The sequence below is a fragment of the Saccostrea echinata genome, unplaced genomic scaffold (genome assembly GCF_033153115.1).
Source record: "Saccostrea echinata isolate AGI-Se365-2 ecotype Australia unplaced genomic scaffold, CSIRO_AGI_Sech_v1 ptg000054l, whole genome shotgun sequence".
NCBI classification, from domain to species: Eukaryota; Metazoa; Mollusca; class Bivalvia; order Ostreida; family Ostreidae; genus Saccostrea; species Saccostrea echinata.
The window spans coordinates 31,995,513-32,013,729 of NW_026889803.1; the positions used below are offsets into that span (position 1 = coordinate 31,995,513).

The following is an 18,217-nucleotide window of genomic DNA, read 5'->3' on the forward strand; positions in this document are numbered from 1 at the left end:
TGACACTTTAAATCTCGAAAAGGGAAAATGTTTTGATAAGCAATATTGAACAAAAGATGTTCAGAATAATGTTCTAAACAATATTACCCTTTTAATTTTTGCAAGACATCCCCATTAAGGACTTGGAGGGCTGGCCCCTAAATATTGTTATTCTATATATCTCTTAAACGAAAGGAAATTTCTGAATAGTTGTTGAACAAAAAAACTTCAAAATCACAAGACCTTTCATTTGATATCAAGAAAAGGGGGTTGACCCCTCAAATTAGGGGCTCAGAAGGGCCAAAAGTCTTTCATCTATAACTTTCTAATGATCAATATTTTGTTACATATTACTGAAGCAAGAATCTACATCTTAACATTTTGCAACTATATATTATAAAATTTTGATCGTATGTTACGTAATAAGGGGCCATAAGGGACCAGAATGCTAAATCTTTGACACTTTATATCTCGAAAAGGGAAAATATTTTGATAAGCAATATTGAACAAAAGATGTTCAGAATAATGTTCTAAACAATATACACCCTTTTAATTTTTGCAAGACATCCCCATTAAGGACTCGGAGGGCTGGCCCCTAAATATTGTTATTCTATATATCTCTTAAACGAAAGGAAATTTCTGAAAATCACAAGACCTTTCATTTGATATTAAGAAAAAGGGGTTGATCCCTCAAATTAAGGCCCAGAAGGGCCAAAAGTCTTTCATTTATAACTTTTAAATAATCAATATTTTGTTATAAATTCCAGAAGGAAAAATGTTCATCTTAACATTCGTTAACTATATATTATAAAACTTTAATCGTGTGTTCAAAATAATGGGCCATAAAGGGCCAGAATGCCAAATCTTTGACACCTCGAACAAGGGGAAATATTTTGATCAGTAATATTGAACAAAAGATGCTCAGAATAATGTTATAAACAATATGCATCCTTTCACTTTTTATAGACGAATATCTCAGTCAAGATCTTGACTTATCTCATCCAAAATCAGACGGAAGACCCACTCGTTGCTCGCAACGAGAACCATCTAGTTATTATTATTTTTCTTACCGATTTTGTGCACGCGAGTTCTCGGAAATGGCTCGGTCGATTTTTACCAAACTTTCAGATCTGATAGATATTTATCTGAACCTTGTCGGAAATTTTCGTCGTCGATGACGTCACTTCCGGTCGTGAGATATGGACGATTGTCTGATTTTCAGAGGGTCGGCTTGTCCTGGCAATCACTCCTAAACGACTCAAGATATTAAGTTGCGATATTCAGTGAAGGTAGAAGAAGGATTGTAGATGTGCTTTTTTGCGTATTTATCTTCCCGGCGCAAAAGGCACTGAAGCTCGCCTGGGCTTGAAAAATAGGCTCAAAAGCATCTCGCAAAATTTGACACGTTTTCTTTTATATCTTTATACCTGTAAATATTTTGTTAAAACATATATAACAAAAGTTGTGCAGAATGATAAGAGCTTTCATTTGATATCAAGAAAAAAGGGCTCTTTCCTCCTATTAAGGGCTCAAAGGGGCCAAAAGTTTTTTATCCATAACCCTTTAACGGTCAATATTTCGTTATAAATTACTGAAGTAAAAATGTTAATCTTAATAATTTAAAACTACCTTTTATAAAATTGGGATCATATATTACGTAATAAGGGGCAATAAGGGGCCAGAATGATAAATCTTTGATGCTTTATATCTTGGAAAGGGGAAATATTTTAATAAGCAATATTGAACAAAATATGTTCAGAATAACGTTCTAAACAATATGCACCCTTTCAATTTTTGCAAAACGATCCCAGTAAGGACTTGAAGGACTGGCCCCTAAATATTTCTATTCTACATATCTCAGAAACGAAAAGAAACTTCTGAATAGTTGTTGAACAAAAAGTCTACATAATCATAAGGCCTTTCTTTTGATATCAAGAAAAAGGGACTGACCCCTCAAATTAGGGGCTCAAAGGGCCAAAAGTCTTTTATCTATAACTCTTTAATGATTAATATTTTGTCATAAAGTACTGAAGCAATAATGTACAACTTAACAATTTGCAACTAAATATGAAATTTTGATCATATTTTGCATAATAAGGGGCCAAAAGGGGCCAGAATGATAAGTCTTTGATGCTTCATATCTCGGAAAGGGGAAATATTTTGGTAAGAAATATTGTACAAAATATGTTCAGAATAATGTTCCAAACAATATGCACCCTTTCAATTTTTGCAAAACGATCCCAGTAAGGACTTGAAGTGTTGGCCCCTAAATATTTCTATTCTACATATCTCGAAAACGAGAAGAAACTTCTGAATAGTTGTTGAACAAAAATGTTTAAAATCACAAGTCTTTTCATTTGATATCAAGAAAAAGGGGCTGACCCCTCAAATCAGGGACTCAGAGCGGCCAAAAGTCTTTCATCTATAACTCTTTAACTATCAATATTTTGTCATCAATTACTGATGCAAAAATGTTCACTTTAACAATTTGCCACTATATATTATAAAAATAAGATCATATGTTGCGTAATAAGGGGCCAAAAGGGGCCAGAATGCTAAATCTTTTAAGCTTTATATCTCAACAAGGTAAGATATTTTGATAAGCAATATTGAACAAAAGATGTTCAGAATAATGTTCTAAACAATATGCATCCTTTCAATTTTTGCAAAACGGACCAATTAAGGACTTGAAGGGTTGGCCCCTAAATATTTCTATTCTACATATCTCGAAAACGAGAAGAAACTTCTGAATAGTTGTTGAACAAAAAATGTTTAAAATCACAAGTCTTCATTTGATATCAAGAAAAAGGGGCTGATCCTTCAAATTAAGGGTTCAGAGGGGCCAAAAGACTACTATGTAACTCTTCAATGATCAAGAAATTGTTTTAAATTACTGAAGCAAAAATGCTTAACGTAACAATATGCAATAATATGTTGTAAAATTTTGATTCTCTATTGTGTCAAAAGGGCCAGAATGCTAAATATTTTACACTTCGTATCTCGAAAAGGGGAAATATTTTGAAAATCAATATTGAACGAAAGATTTTCAAGATTATGTTATATAAATCAAAAGAATGAAATCTAAGGAGGGAAATCTTTATATCATTATCTTTTAAAGAAAACTTTATCAAAATCACATCTCATCTCATCGCAAAATCGAACGGAAGACCTACTCGTTGCTTGCAAGGAGATCGCATCTAGTTTTTTCTATTTTCGTCCTCATATCCGAGTAACTGTGTAGCAGTTTTATTACCAATATTCGCATCGTTCGACGATTGATCGGTTAACTGGGTACTCGTTGAGATCACTAAAAAGAACATTGATCTTCTTTCGATCTGCATTTGGACCCCAGATTGAAATGAAGTCCGACATCTTATTACACGTCTAGAGGACACCAGCAATCATCATTCTGTTAAAAGATGATTTGGCTACCATGTAGAATATACAGTGCAGGGAACTTATTTTGTTACAGTATCGATGCTGATTTGAATGCCTCCTTTTCTTGCTGATTTCTTGCTTCCGATTTACACCACTTCTGCTGCAGCACAGTACGTCTGAAATTTCTCTTTACAACAGTTAATATTTTTGTGAGGGTAAAGACAGGGGACTTGGTAAAGCATTAGCTGGTCCCGGCAATGTATCTTAAGTTTCTTTCTAAGGATTTTTATGAAGTTTAAGAATCCAGTATAAGTAGGGTAGATCGAAATCACCTTGGTTGACAGAAATGTTAAAAGTTTTAAATACTTAAACGTGATTTTGAAGAATTTCATCCGCTGAAAGTGAACTTAAGTCGTTCATTCCAGATCTTCAATGATACTTCTCTAATCCTCATTTGTTCTGTCTAGACAAAAGTTCGATCTGTTTTTTATCAAATAAGACGCTGCAGATTTTTGCTAGATATATATAATTTGTGAGATATCTGCATTCTCAGTTGTTAGGTTTGTTTGTTTTTTAACTTGTCTATCGAGAATTTTTCACTCATATGGAGACGCCAACACTTGCCGGTGGAGGGCTGCAAATTTTGACCTATACTCGGCACTCAGAGCCATTTAGCAGTGAGGGATCTTTTTCGTGCCAGCACCTACTGCGACACGGGACCTCGGTTAATACGGTCTCATCCAAAGGACCGGTCTATATGTCCCGTAGTAGTTGATAAGTTATTTTATTTTATTTTTTTTATTAGAGAATATTTCAATCAGTTTTCCTCCAAGAAGGTATTCTTTTCCTGCATTAGTTAGTGTCACAGCATCTTATTGTCAAGAGGAAATCACCTGGTTAACTTAAAGGATTGGATATTAGTTCTGTGCTTATTTCTTTGTTCTTGTAAAATCAGTGCATAAGAGCCCATGAGGTATAATATCTGTCCTGATTTGAGTTTCTTGCAACAAGAGCGGAAGATCATTTACTGCCTACGTGCTTTCTGTATTCATATCATCAGGCTTTCAATGTGCGCTAGCATCATATATAAAACCATTATATATAATTTTGTCAATTACGTCTATATGATTTATCACCTATCGAGTACTCCTTGATATTCTTAGACGTTACATAGACGTGAAAGTCTTACTTCAATTAAAATCCTTGGTAAATTTAAGATTAAATGTTATTGCATGTTATTACATGCAGCATGAGATAAAATTACGTAATCTGTGATGTACTGCAATGATAGAACAAGCTTTTCACATTATGTTTTGTATAATTATTAAAAAAAAAAAAGAACCAAAACACCGATCAGGTATCTAAAAAAATATGCAATTTTTCTCCGAATGCCTGAATACGTATACTTTTTTTAGGTCACCTGAGTCACTCAGGTGACCTATTGCTATCCGTTTTTGTCCGTCGTCGTGCGACGTGCGTCGTCCGTTAACTTTTGAACATTTTCAGCTTCTTCTCTAAAACCGCTCAAACAATTTCAACCAAATTTGGCATATGGCATCTATGGGTGAAGGGGAACAAAAGTTGTGAATTTCATGGTCCCTGCCCCCCTGGAACCTGAGAGTTGGGGCTAAAACCACCAAAATTAATGCAATCTTTAAAAATCTTCTTCTTTACTCCTGGATATCAAGCAGTCAAACTGTTGGCATGATTGTAATAAGCATTGAGCCCTCTACCAAAATTGTGAAATGCATGGCCCCAGGGTCAGAGGTTCTGGTGCTAGGGTGGGGCTATATAGATCATATAGTGAAAGTGCATTATTTCTTTGAAATCTTCGTCTCTGCTCCTGGGAATCAAATAAACCAACTAAGTACATAGTTATGATGAGCAAGAGTGCCTTATTTAAAATTGTGAAATTCATGGCCCCAGGGTCAGGGGTTCTGGTGTTAGGGCGGGGCTCTATTGATAATATAGTGAAAATGCATTATTTCTTTGAAAATCTTTTTCTCTGCTCCTGGGTATTGAATTAACTAAGAACATAGTTATGATGAGCAAGAGTGCCTTATCCAGAATTGTGAATTTCATGGCCTCAGGATTAGGGGTTCAGGTGTTAGGGCGGGGCTCTATTGATTATATAGTGAAAATGCAATATTTCTTTGAAAATTTTCATCTCTGCTCCTGGGTATTAAATAAACTAACTAAGTACATAGTTACGAAGAGCAAGAGTGCCTTATCCAGAATTGTGAATTTCATGGCCTCAGGATTAGGGGTTCAGGTGTTAGGGCGGGGCTCTATTGATTATATAGTGAAAATGCAATATTTCTTTGAAAATTTTCATCTCTGCTCCTGGGTATTAAATAAACTAACTAAGTACATAGTTACGAAGAGCAAGAGTGCCTTATCCAAAATTGTGAATCTCATGGCCCCAGGATCAGGGGTTCTGGTGTTTGGGGCTATATAGATCATATAGTGAAAAGTGCATTATTTCTTTGAAAATCTTCTTCTCTGCCGCGGGGTATTATTTAAACAAACTAAGTACATTGTTATGATATGCAAGGATGCTTCTTCCAAAATTGTGAATTTCATGGCCCCAGGGTCAAGGGCTCTGGTGAAAAGGGGGAGGGGGGCTCTATTGATTATATAGTGAAAAAGCAAAATTTCTTTGAAAATATTCCTTTCTGCTTCTGGTAAAGAAGCTATGTGTATAGTTATGATGAGCAAGAGTGTTTCTTCCAGAGTAGTAAATTGCATGAGCCGTGGGTCAGATGTGCTGGCGTAAGGGTGGGGCTCTTGATATTATAGTGAAAATGCATTAATTCTATTTAGTTATCCTGTCTGCTCCTTAGTGTTAAGCAGATAAACAAAGTGATTACTTCTAATGAGCAAACTTCTGGTCCCAAGGTCAGAGGCTCTGGTGTTTCTCAGTAGGGAGGGGGGCTCTACTGATAATATAGTGAATCTGTAGTAAAAATGCATTATTTCTTTAAAAATCTTCTCTGCACCTGGGCATATCAGAGGCAAAAAGAGTATTTTGATAAGGAAGGGTATTTTTTACCAGATTTTTGAACATCTGGACCATTTGGTCAAGTGTTCTGGTCCTGGCCAGGGCTCTATTAATTTGTAGTCTTCTGAGAGGAGTTATTCCCCTTTGCCATTAACTTTTGATAATTAATCACTGTAAATAATGTACTTGAAAGGTTAATAGAATAAGAGAGTTATGCAAGAATTTTTATTGTATAATACAAAAAGTACTTTCATAGTTTTAATGATCAGTTAGACTTGTAAGTAATAGATAAATAAAAACGAGACAAAAATAACTTGTCTTATTAAATGTTCATCAAAGACCAAGAGAGGCCAATGTAAGAGTTTTCAACAAGGAATGAAAATAGTATAGAAGACTGATAGTTTGTTAATATACTGTATGGTGATGGTGATAAATGGGGAACAGATTAGAACCTAATTTATGAACTGTTACTGAATGCTAGACTAATTATTTTGTTGATCCTGATCATCCTATTTTTCTTGCTTTTGGGCAACAAAGCTTCATCTTTCAGTTCATTTTATACTCTATGGATCCTCTAAATTGTTGTATTATACTCAGGTGACCGTTAAGGCCCTTGGGCCTCTTGTTTCCTAAAATATATTTGTTGATCAGGTGACCTATTGCTATCCGTTTTTGTCCGTCGGTGTGCGACGTGCGTCGTGCGATGTGCGTTAACATTTGAACATTTTTAGCTTCTTCTCTGAAACCGCTCAACCAATTTCAACTAAATTTGGCATATAGCATCTATGGGTGAAGGGGAACAAAAATTGTGAATTTCATGGTCCCTGCCCCCCTGGGGCCTGAGAGGTGGGGCTAAAACCACCAAAATTAATGCAATCTTTAAAAATCTTCTTCTTTACTCCTGGATATCAAGCAGTCAAACTGTTGGCATCATTGTAATAAGCATTGAGTCCTCTACCAAAATGTGAAATTCATGGCCCCAGGGTCAGGGGTTCTGGTGCTAGGGCGGGGCTATATAGATCACATAGTGAAAGGGCATTATTTCTTTGAAAATCTTCTCTGCTCCTGGGTATTAAATAAACTAACTAAGTATATAGTTATGATGAGTAAGTGACTCTTCCAAAATTGTGAAATTCATGGCCCCAGGGGCAGGGGTTCTGGTGTTAGGGCGGGGCTCTATTGATTATATAGTGAAAATTCATTAATTCATTGAAAATCTTCTTCTCTACTCCTGGGTATTATTGAAACACATTAAATACATAGTTATGATAATCAAGGATGCCTCTTTCAAAATTGTGAAATTCGTGGCCCCTGGATCAGGGGTTCTGGTGTTAGGGTGGGGCTCTATTGATTATAAAGTGAAAATGTTTTAATTCTTTAAAAATCTTTTTCTCTGCACCTGGGTATTATTTAAACAAACTAAGTACATTGTTATGATAAGCAAGGATGCCTCTTCCAAAATTGTGAAATTAATGACCTGGGGACAGGAGTTTTGGTGCTAGGGCGGGGCTATATAGATCCTATAGTGAAGGTGAATTATTTCTTTGAAAATCTTCTCTGCCCCTGGGTATTGCTTAAACAGACTAAAGTACATTTTTATGATACACAAGGATGCCTCTTCCAAAATTGTGAATTTTATGACCCCAGGTTTAAGGGTTCTGGGGGGGGGGGGGGGCTCTATTGATTATAAAGTGAAAAAGCAAAATTTCTTTGAAAATATTCTTTTCTTCTTCTGGTTAAAAAAGCAAAGAAGCTAAGTGTATAGTTATGATGAGCAAGTGTGCTTCTTCCAGAGTAGTGAATTTCATGACCCCTGGGTCAGATGTGCTGGTGTGAGGGTGGGGCTCTTGATAATTTAGTGAAAATGCATTAATTCTATTAAATAATCCTGTTTGCTCCTTAGTGTTAAGCAGATAAACAAAGTGATGATGAGCAAACATATGGTCCCAGGGTCAGAAGCTCTGGTGTTTTGGGGTTGGGGGGTTGGGGGGGGACTCTATTGATAATATAGTGAATCTGTAGTAAAAATGCATTATTTATTTAAAAATCTTCTCCGCACCTGGGCATATCTGAGGCAAACAGAGTAAAAGTTTTTATAAGGAAGGGAAATTTTACCAGATTTTTGAACATCTGGACCATTTGGTCAAGTGTTCTGGTCCTGGCCAGGGCTCTATTAGTTTGTATTCTACTGAGAGGAGTTATTCCCCTTTGCCATTTACTTTTGATAATTTATCACTGTAAATAATGTACTTGAAAGGTCAATAGAACAAGAGAATTATGCAAAAACTTTTATTGTATAATACAAAAAGTACTTTCATAGTTTTAATGATCAGATAGACTTGTAAGTAGTAGATAAATAAAAATGAGACAAAAATAACTTGTCTTATTAAATATTCATCAAAGACCAAGAGATGCCAATGTAAGAGATTTCAACAAAGGGTTAAAATAGTACAGAAGCATTGATAATTTGTTAATATACTGTATAGTGATAGTGATAAATGGGGAACAGATTAGAACCTAATTTATGAACTGTTAATGAATATTAAGACCAATTATTTTGTTGATCATGATCACCCTATTTTTCTTGCTTTTGGGCAACAAAGCTTCAACTTTCAATTCATTTTATACTCTATGCATCCTTGAAATTGTTGTATCATACTCAGGTGACCGTTAAGGCCCTTGGGCCTCTTGTTTTCAATTAGAAAATACATAGCTGGTGCTTTAATTCGCGTTACCTGAAAATATATCTGAGTTTTGATGATGTTCCCTCTATCATATGATTAACTTTTATTACTAGTATTATGACCTTTAAACAGGTTGTACAGTTCCTTTTTTCAGTAACTGTTACGCTTAAAGGGAATTGTTCCTCTTCTCAGTAATAAAAAAACATTACTGTATCGGGAATTTTCGTCATATTTTTAAAATAAATGCCCAAAATCCGTGTATTAAATAAAAAGTGCATGAAAAATACGATGTGATGTGTTTAAACTTTATTAAACCAACCTCGTTGACAAAACATTTCGGTCCTTTAGTGCTGCAGACGGGAGTAAGATGAGATTTCATCGTACGACATCATGAGTATTCTTCCAACGGATGCAAGTATTTCCCTTATAAGTATATTATTACTAGTTCAAAAACGGAAAATTTCATAGCTTGGTTTCGTTGAGGTGACATCTTTTGAACATGCATAGGAATTTAAACTCACGTGCAGCAGTAATCCAAGACTTCTACTTCAATTTTCCCTGTTGATAAATGATACGAAAAGTATGGAATCTTACAAAGGCAATCATTCTCAAACCATCTTTGAATGACTATCTTTTATCGTTTCGTACTAAACGAAGAGCTAACAAACAGGGAAAAAGCAAAAACTAAATATATTTCTGTACAGAAAAGACTAGTCGTTCTTTTGACAGGCTACGAAAACCAGGTCACGATTTTCCTTTCGTGTATCATCGGGTCTTTCACTTCTGTAACTGAAATACTTCTAAATTCTCTGAAGCAAACGTTTGCTTGGATAATTGAAAGATCACAAGGAGATGACTGTGAATGAGATTTCTTCTGATCCTGGTGTAGCGACCTATGTGAGCGGATCAAAGGATCTGATTTTAATCAGATTGGAGTAATATTAGAAGCAAATCTTGTGTCATAAATGACGTCACTTGTGTCGACGCAATGTACAAGTGATCCAGAGGACTTGATAAATTGGTTTCATAAATTACAAAAATGGAGTTTTTGTTTGTTTGTATGTTGTTTAACGTCCCTCTCGAGAATTTTTCACTCATATGGAGACGCCAACACTTGCCGGTGGAGAGCTGCAAATTTTGTCCTATACTCGGCACTTGTAAACGGCCATTGAGCAGTGAGGGATCTTTTTCGTGCCAGCACCTACTGTGACACGGGACCTCGGTTTATACGGTCTCATCCGAAGGACCGGTCTCCACGTCCCACAGTGGGATTGGAACCCGCGACTTAAGGATCAACTCCTTACTCCGCGACTCTAGAGCAGACGCTCTAACCACTGCGCCACGAGGGCGACACAAAAATGGAGAAGTTTCTAGTAAAACTGTCCCCAGAATCACGCGACTGCGCATGAGAGGTTATTTCCCTTGACTTTGCTAAGCAGAGTGTAAACACGCGGAATTTTGCATATGCCGAGGTGGGAAAGTTGTATGGTAGTAATTAAATTGATTCAATTATTTACAGAACGAAGTCATCAAGACTACTGTTTAATTCAATTATCTGGAGGGCAATCCCTTATTTTTTAGGCGTTTTTGGTTGATTATTTATTGGTAATGAATTGTTGAACAAGTAGATTTCGGTTGTAGATCTTTCAGATCGCTTCGGGCATATTTCTTTTGCCTTTACCTGGTCTTGAGTATCAGTTTTAAAAAATGCATTCCGACGTCAATGTTGGTGTCATGCTGAAATAACACGCCCGAGTTTCATTTATCTCAATTCTTTTTTAAAATACTTGTTCTCTTCCTAAATCCTAATGGACAATATACTGTGACGATCGGGCTCGGGATTCAATTATAGACGGGCTTTATCATTAGGGGTATGATGGAATCCGAGATTAGTCCGGGTGTCGCTGGTTTTTATATAAGAGCGCATCCGAGGTATAATAGTCATTCTGTGTTTGGCTGTCAAAGGAGAAGGTTGCTAACAGGTACGGTGGTTAGAGTTAATAAAAAGAATTAAGTGATAAATACAACTGCCCAGTGTTGTATTGTTTTCTAGCTTTCTATACAGTGGCGTTTAACTGTAAATACGAGCGGTGTATATGTTTTTCTAGTACCTGGCTGCAGCCTGTGTCATATCAAAAGGACACAGCCGTCTTGGGACACAGCCTACAGAACACATCCCTGAGACACGTCCCATGGATAGATAACCCTAGATATATATATATATATATATATATATATATATATATATATATATATATATATATATATATATATATATATATATATATATATATATATATATGTATATATTTACTCGTTGTTTTTATATTAGCCTTTGTAATTAAATTCTGTAAATCTGATATTTTTTATACATCCTCCCAGACTGGTCCAAATCATCGGACCCAAACACGTTACAATACATGATAATTGAACCTCCAGAAAATTTTTATGCCCCTGGATCGAAAGATCCCGGGGGTATATTGTTTTTGTCCTGTCTGTCTGTTTATCTGTCTGTTGTCAACTTTAACCTTGCCCATAACGTTTGATTGGTTGGAGCTATGACTTTCATATTTCACATGTGTATTTCTTGTGACAAGACTTTTCTTTGGGTACCATCATTTTTGACCTTGACCTTGGAGTTTGACCCACTTTTGCAAAATTTTATGAGACTTTAACCTTGGCCACAACTTCTGAACAGTTGGAGCTTGGGGTTTCAAACTTCACATGTGTATTCTTTGTTACAAGACCTTCCTTTGGATACCAACCACTTTGACCCTTTGACCTTGACCTAGGAGTTTGACCTACTTTTGAAAAACTTTAACCTTGGCCATAACTTTTGATTGTTTGATGCTAGGGCTTTCATACTTCACATATGTAATCCTTGTGACTTCACCTTCCTTTGAATACCAACCACTTTGACCCTTTGACCTTGACATAGGAGTTTGACATACTTTTGAAAAAACTTTAACCTTGGCCTTAATTTTTGAATGGTTGGTGCAAGGGCTTTCATTCTTCACATATGTAATCCTTGTGACAAGACCTCTCTTTGGATACCAACCACTTTGACCTTGACATAGGAGTTTGACCTACTTTCGAAAAACTTTAACCTTGGCCATAACTTTTGAATGGTTGGTGCTAGGGCTTTCATATTTAACATTTTTTATCTTTTGGCCTGGATTTTGACTTGCCTTTGAGAAACTTTAACCTTCGCCATAAGCTGCCATACGGGGGCATCAGTGTTTCACAAACACATCTTGTTATTTATATTTTTTGGGTGTATGTTCTTTGAAAGACTTTTTTTGCACAACCGCCAACATGGACGTAGGAACGAGAAAATTTCAAATTGACATTCCAAAACCATAAAGGCCTGTTTGGAACCATTGAAAGGTAAATATAGTATTAAGAATAGGAGTAAAATATATAGTTCATTAGCGGATACCATGTTAGAAGCGGGGGAACGCATAAAATACAAGAAATAATGCCCGATGCGCAGCGACAAAAAGGCGGCGACGTAAATCGATGGTTTATATAATGCTTGGATCTGTAGCTCTCTGGTTTATCTGTCCGAATTTTCTCAACGAGAGAGGCACAGTTCTGCAGCTATGGTGATGGTATGTGCATCTGTATCCGGGTCAATGAAATTAAGAGAGAGATTTACTTTCGAATGGTCGTTACCTTCCTTATCTAAAACGTCATACACTTCCAACAGTCATTAATGATAGTTGTACAGGTAGTATGTTACTTTTGATAATTCCTAAAGTGTCTCTTGATCTGTATGTAACGTTTAATACCTCTTTCAATCCTCCCCCCCCCCCAAACCCAAACACCATCAACTTTTCTACCCTTATGAAACTTCCGTTTCCCAAATTTCCACTAATTTTCCCGAGTCCCTTATTTTCTCAGAATCCTTCTCCAACATGCAGATACACACCTCACGGGAATAATTAAACAAATCTACAACTGTCTAACATCCTATGTCTAACTCATGACGAACGAAAGATTCGCTAGCCTTATATTCCCAAAAGTTTGTAATTAAAATTAATTTTTCCAGTGTTAGTTTGTGATTTTCAAACCAACTTCCAATTCTTATCGATACTTTTTTTCAAACCAACTTCCAAATATTATCGATACTTTATTATGACAGTGTTTGTTGGAACATCTCCACACATCTTGATCATTTGAACAACTTGATTTTTTTTCTCAGTCCAAATTTTCTTGATTCACATTTACCATAGGTAAGTCATTTCAGATCAATAAGAACACACAATCAATCAATCAGCGAATCAAAAACATTTCATATAAATATCTTTCAATTTCAATGGCATATTTACAAACACATCTGATTTTTTTGAAGTCATAGGAATGCTGACGTATCTCATTAATATTTATAAAGTCATGTAACGCAATTCCTAAACAACGAACGTGGTTTTAAATGAACAATGATAACGCTATGGATATGTTTTATTTTTAATTTAAAAAGACTTGTGTTATTAAGGACGTACAACACACCCACCACCAAAAAATTCCTGTCGTTTAATTTTCGCTATTTTTGTTTATACATGACTCTATATACAATGTGTATACACATTTTGGACAAAATCGTTCGAGTCGTATTTGGACAGGAAGTTCCAAAAATTACCCCCCTTTGGTTGTTCACGCGGAGAATAAATTTTCAATCGGCTAGCTATAAAATCCTTGATTTTCAAAAAATCCAGCTAGTCTGGCTGTCAAATTTCTTCGATTCATTCATTTAACCATTAACCACACAAATAAGTATTTTTATAGAGGTACACATCCCCAAAACATTTTTTGAAGAACTTAAACTGAAAAACTATGGTTAATTTAACCCTTTAACTACATGTACCAGAGATTTCGCATTTTTCTGAAAACTGACTAAAAAACAAATAGAAATTTAGATATTTTCAAGTCACTTTTACATAATGCAACCTAATATTTTCTGAAAGGTAAAATCTTAAAGTTTTCAATTATGCAAAGAAGTATGGCGTAATGGTTGTCTTGGCAACAAAATGAGCCACAAAACTGCGAAAAAGCGTTGTTGTTTTTTTTACCTTTCTCATTCAATAAACACATAAAAAAATTATTGAATAATAACTCAATCATATTATTCAAATAAAGATTAAAACGTTTTACTTTAAAATGTAGTACTTTTTATCAGTCTTCATTTAAAATTATTTCAGAATTGATTTGAGTGAAATACTACTTTTTGTTTGAAATAATTGATTCATAATTGACAGTATGTGAAAAAAATACAAAAATGTATCATCTTACATTAGATACTTACATAGCAGTCAATATATACATATAAATATATGGACAAAAACATCTACATAAAAATCTAGATATGACATCAGAATAAAAATTTGTTTCCATGGTAACAACTGATACATATATGGAATTAAGTAAATCGTTACATTTACAGGCATATAATTAGAAATTTAACAAAACATTGTATGATCAGGGAAGCACAATTAACTTCCATCTCGGGAAAGCTAAAACAAATCACTTTAGGTCTCTAAAATAGTGATTGTCAGAAAAATGACAGGTATATATGCACATTCAATTTGAATTGAAGTAAATACACTTTCATAACAATATTGCAGTATGATCTGCATTTGAAGAAATATTAGCCAATATAAATGGAAATAGATCAAAAAATGTTCACATTGAAAGAACTTTCAGAACATGTACATTTTCTGTGCTATGCTAACATGATGAAGTATTTTACATGTAGATCTGAATACTTATACATACTTAATATTTTGAAAGGAGGAGTTATTTATTAGACAAAATGCACCAAGGAGATACATGTATTTATAAGAAACTGACAATTATCTCCTGTTTACCAACCCTGGAGTAGTAAAAATTCAAAGACAAAAAAAGTAGACATGGTGCAACTGATTTTGAACGTGATATGTTTGGAATCATATACCTCTACACAAACAAACATTGCAAATATTGCACCCATATACAGTCTCTCGTCTTACACCTTGGGAACTGCACCATCTGCATCGCCTCTTACTTTCATTTAGTTTCACATTCATGTGGCGTGCTATACTCGCTGTTGTAATTGGAGGGTGATGTGGCTGAACTTGTATTCTCTTGCGACTAGAGAAGTCCCCAATCAAGCACTGTGCAATATCCAACGAAAAGTCATTTAGTGAGTAATGAATGTTAGGTTTTACTGTACCTGGGGTGTTCAACCATAGAAGAAGGCTGTTGATAATGGATTTTTCCAAAATGAAATTCATAAAATACTTCCAGAATTTCTTGGAAGGTCTTCCAACAGGATTCTTTGATCTATACTGTTGTGACCGGTCCACTCCACAGTAGTGTTCTTGGTAGTGCTGAACAGCTGGAGGGTGCTGAAGTAAAACAACACCACCACCCCTTACTTGCCTGACTGCAGGTTCATTCCCCAGCGGATTTGATGTGGTGGACAATATACATGCACCTACATTTACAATAGCATATTTATGTCGTAAAAATGTTATTTCTTGAGGAAGCTTCAGAACACTGAAAATTGCAACAAACTTGATACTAATCTTACTGGTTTGTTATCATTCCATACAGTAAAAACCATGTTTCCATATATATATTATATTATCTGTACAACAGGTAGAATTTAAAATGATTCCAGTATAAATTCATCCTGCAAATCCAGAAGTGGGGGGGGGGGGGGGGGTTTCAGACGACTTATCGGAGATCAAAACAGATCTCATAAAAATATTTAATTTTTAAAAATGTATGTTTGACTTGACTTAGATGATAAGTACACAGGCAAATTGGGAAAATGAATTAGTGTAAGTATGTTGAGAGTTCTGAAAATCTGCTTTAGCAATGGAGCCCATACCCTAACCCCCCCCCCCCCCATTTCACAAACTCCTTGATCTGCCTATAACAAAGATGTGTGTATAGATACATTTTACATCAAAACACATATCGCATAAATAAAAACCTACTAAAAAGTATTTGTTACAGATATCAATTTTTTGTATAATAGTTAATCATTATACCTTCAGTCCTCTTTTTATTGGCTTGGATGGAGTATATTGGCGGGCGTAATGGTGCCCCTTGTACCTCACCATTCCCTCATCAATACTTTGACATTTTCCTGGTCTGTAGTACTTCTTGAATGCTTCTCTTGTTGCATTTACCAGAGTACGAAGCTTATGTAATCTACAAAATTAAAACCAAATATGGATTATCAAGGTTTTACAACTGAGTAAAATTAAAAAAAAAACAGAATATTTTCATTACTAATGTGATGACACACTGGTAATAAGCTATATGGTCAAAGAATATTAACTTCCACATTCATATATTGCTCTATTAATTTTAAAATGAATTAATATATTCCATCATACATGTTCGTAAGAAAATTCTAGATACCTGTCATACTGTGGAGATCCTGGAGCTCCTTCTTTACTGTTGTCATTGAGGTGTAAGTACTGAGACAGTTTTGTAAATCTGTTCCTGGTCATGCATTCTTTGAAACCCTGGTTTCCTAAAATACAGCAAAATACATGTAACAGCCAAAACAGGTAAATTTAGACTCTCTTTCTCTCCTAATGTTTTCTGTTCTTGTGGCTATTCGTGCATTAACAGTTTGTGTACATATAATTTGCATTATGCTTGCATTATTATTACTGTCACATGTACAAGGAAATTGATTTTTCGGAAAAATGTATTACCTGTACTTAGTTTGAAAAACCTACTACTACACCTCTCCCTCTCTCATTTTCTCTCTATTTATTTAATTACCTAAACTCACCTATATATTTGTTATCAGACCAGTACATATGGATATCTGGTAACTGATTGATCCCCATCAGAATCCACAAGCCAAAATACGCCTTCACTTCTCTTTCGTTTGTTGGGGTCCAGTGAACGTCGGGCTGTCCAGTTCTTTCAGCTGTCTGTTCTGCATACCTGTTAGTTTCCTCGGCTATCTTTCCGAAAATTGTTTTTGGTAACATCAGCAGAAAGTATCGATATACATGGTCTAAGGGATCAAGATCATGGGACGGACCATGCTCTTCTTGAAACTCAGCAATCTCTATATTGTGAAGTTCATGGGACCAGATATTCGATCTCGCAAATGTCGCTCAGCTGACTGTCTGATGTACACAGAGATGACCGAGTTTGTTGTGACTCTGAGTCACTGTCTGTTTCAGATGAAAATTCTTCATTACCGGACTCATCTACACTAATATCTGATCCATCAGACAGCGAAACTTCAGAATCTGTATCACTTTCCCCGCTATCGTCCATTATGAATTTATGCGCTGTTTACATAACAGTCATGGCAACAAGGAAAAGGAGCTAAATCAAAAAGATAGCTTCAGAAAACCGTAGGGTATAGGGTAAACTGATCGTGAGTCGGAAAAGTCTAGTCAAGGAAAAAAAAAATTTAATACTGTGAAAATAATCCGCATTAAAATTGAATTTTTTTTTTTAATTTTTTTTTTTTATCAAAATAAAAGTAATACTACACTGGGATTTTCCAATTATTTTTTGATGGCATTGGCAAATAAGAATAGTCATATATACATTCATATGTAATATATACATGTATATATATCATATTTTTATATATCATTATTTCACTCTTTCTGAAAAAAAATATATTGTTAATTACAATTACATGATTTATTATTACCAATAAATTCAACACGTATCACTGACACAGTTCAACTAGTATGCAACAGGATAAACACCGAATGTCAAAGCAACTGCGCGCTACATATCGGCGCTTTTGGTCAAACTGTAACATTTTTTATATATTTCCCCAAGTATGGGAGAATTTCTTTGTTCTATGCTTATGTTACAAAATATCTAATGAATTTATTATACTTTACAAGTACATGTAAAATCAAATTTTCCTGATCAACTTGTTTATTACATGTGGAGTTAATCAGAATTGTTTCATTTGTAATACTTTCAGAAATTGAAATGGTGTCATAGAACGTTTTCGGTTTTTAACTCGTAAAAGTCCCAACTTTCAAGAACAAATAAAAACTGTAACAGTTTCACGTACTATTATTATTCCCATAATAAAAAATGTAGTAAAAATGTCCAGCTTTTTGATTCCGGCAATCGTTTTTGTTTACGGTTTTATGTAAAAAAGTTCTTATCAACAGAAGATAGCTAAAAT

At 35.0% G+C, this 18,217-nt stretch overlaps 1 protein-coding gene and 1 pseudogene across 1 annotated transcript; both read right to left on the reverse strand.

Annotated features, from left to right (window-relative positions):
- Nucleotides 1-14,994: 14,994 nt before the first annotated feature.
- On the reverse strand, nucleotides 14,995-16,001 carry LOC133171924 (uncharacterized; annotated as a pseudogene).
- Nucleotides 16,002-16,070: 69 nt separating this feature from the next.
- LOC133171929 (uncharacterized) lies at nucleotides 16,071-17,143 on the reverse strand. Its single transcript, XM_061306720.1, has 3 exons — nucleotides 16,835-17,143; nucleotides 16,453-16,567; nucleotides 16,071-16,239 (listed from the first exon to the last, which is right to left on the reverse strand). Exons 1-3 carry the CDS (start codon nucleotides 17,037-17,039, stop codon nucleotides 16,071-16,073), a joined length of 489 nt encoding a protein of 162 aa, XP_061162704.1. The 5' UTR covers nucleotides 17,040-17,143.
- Nucleotides 17,144-18,217: the final 1,074 nt, after the last annotated feature.

What these genes read in the sequence shown, in the direction of transcription:
- LOC133171929 (XM_061306720.1), bottom strand. Translation starts at nt 17,039, where the DNA reads ATGTTACCAAAAACAATTTTCGGAAAGATAGCCGAGGAAACTAACAGG. An exon ending in GTCTGATAACAAATATATAG is followed by an intron (nt 16,568 to 16,834) that starts GTGAGTTTAGGT and finishes GCTGTATTTTAG; the next exon opens with GAAACCAGGGTTTCAAAGAA. An exon ending in GGATCTCCACAGTATGACAG is followed by an intron (nt 16,240 to 16,452) that starts GTATCTAGAATT and finishes TTAATTTTGTAG; the next exon opens with ATTACATAAGCTTCGTACTC.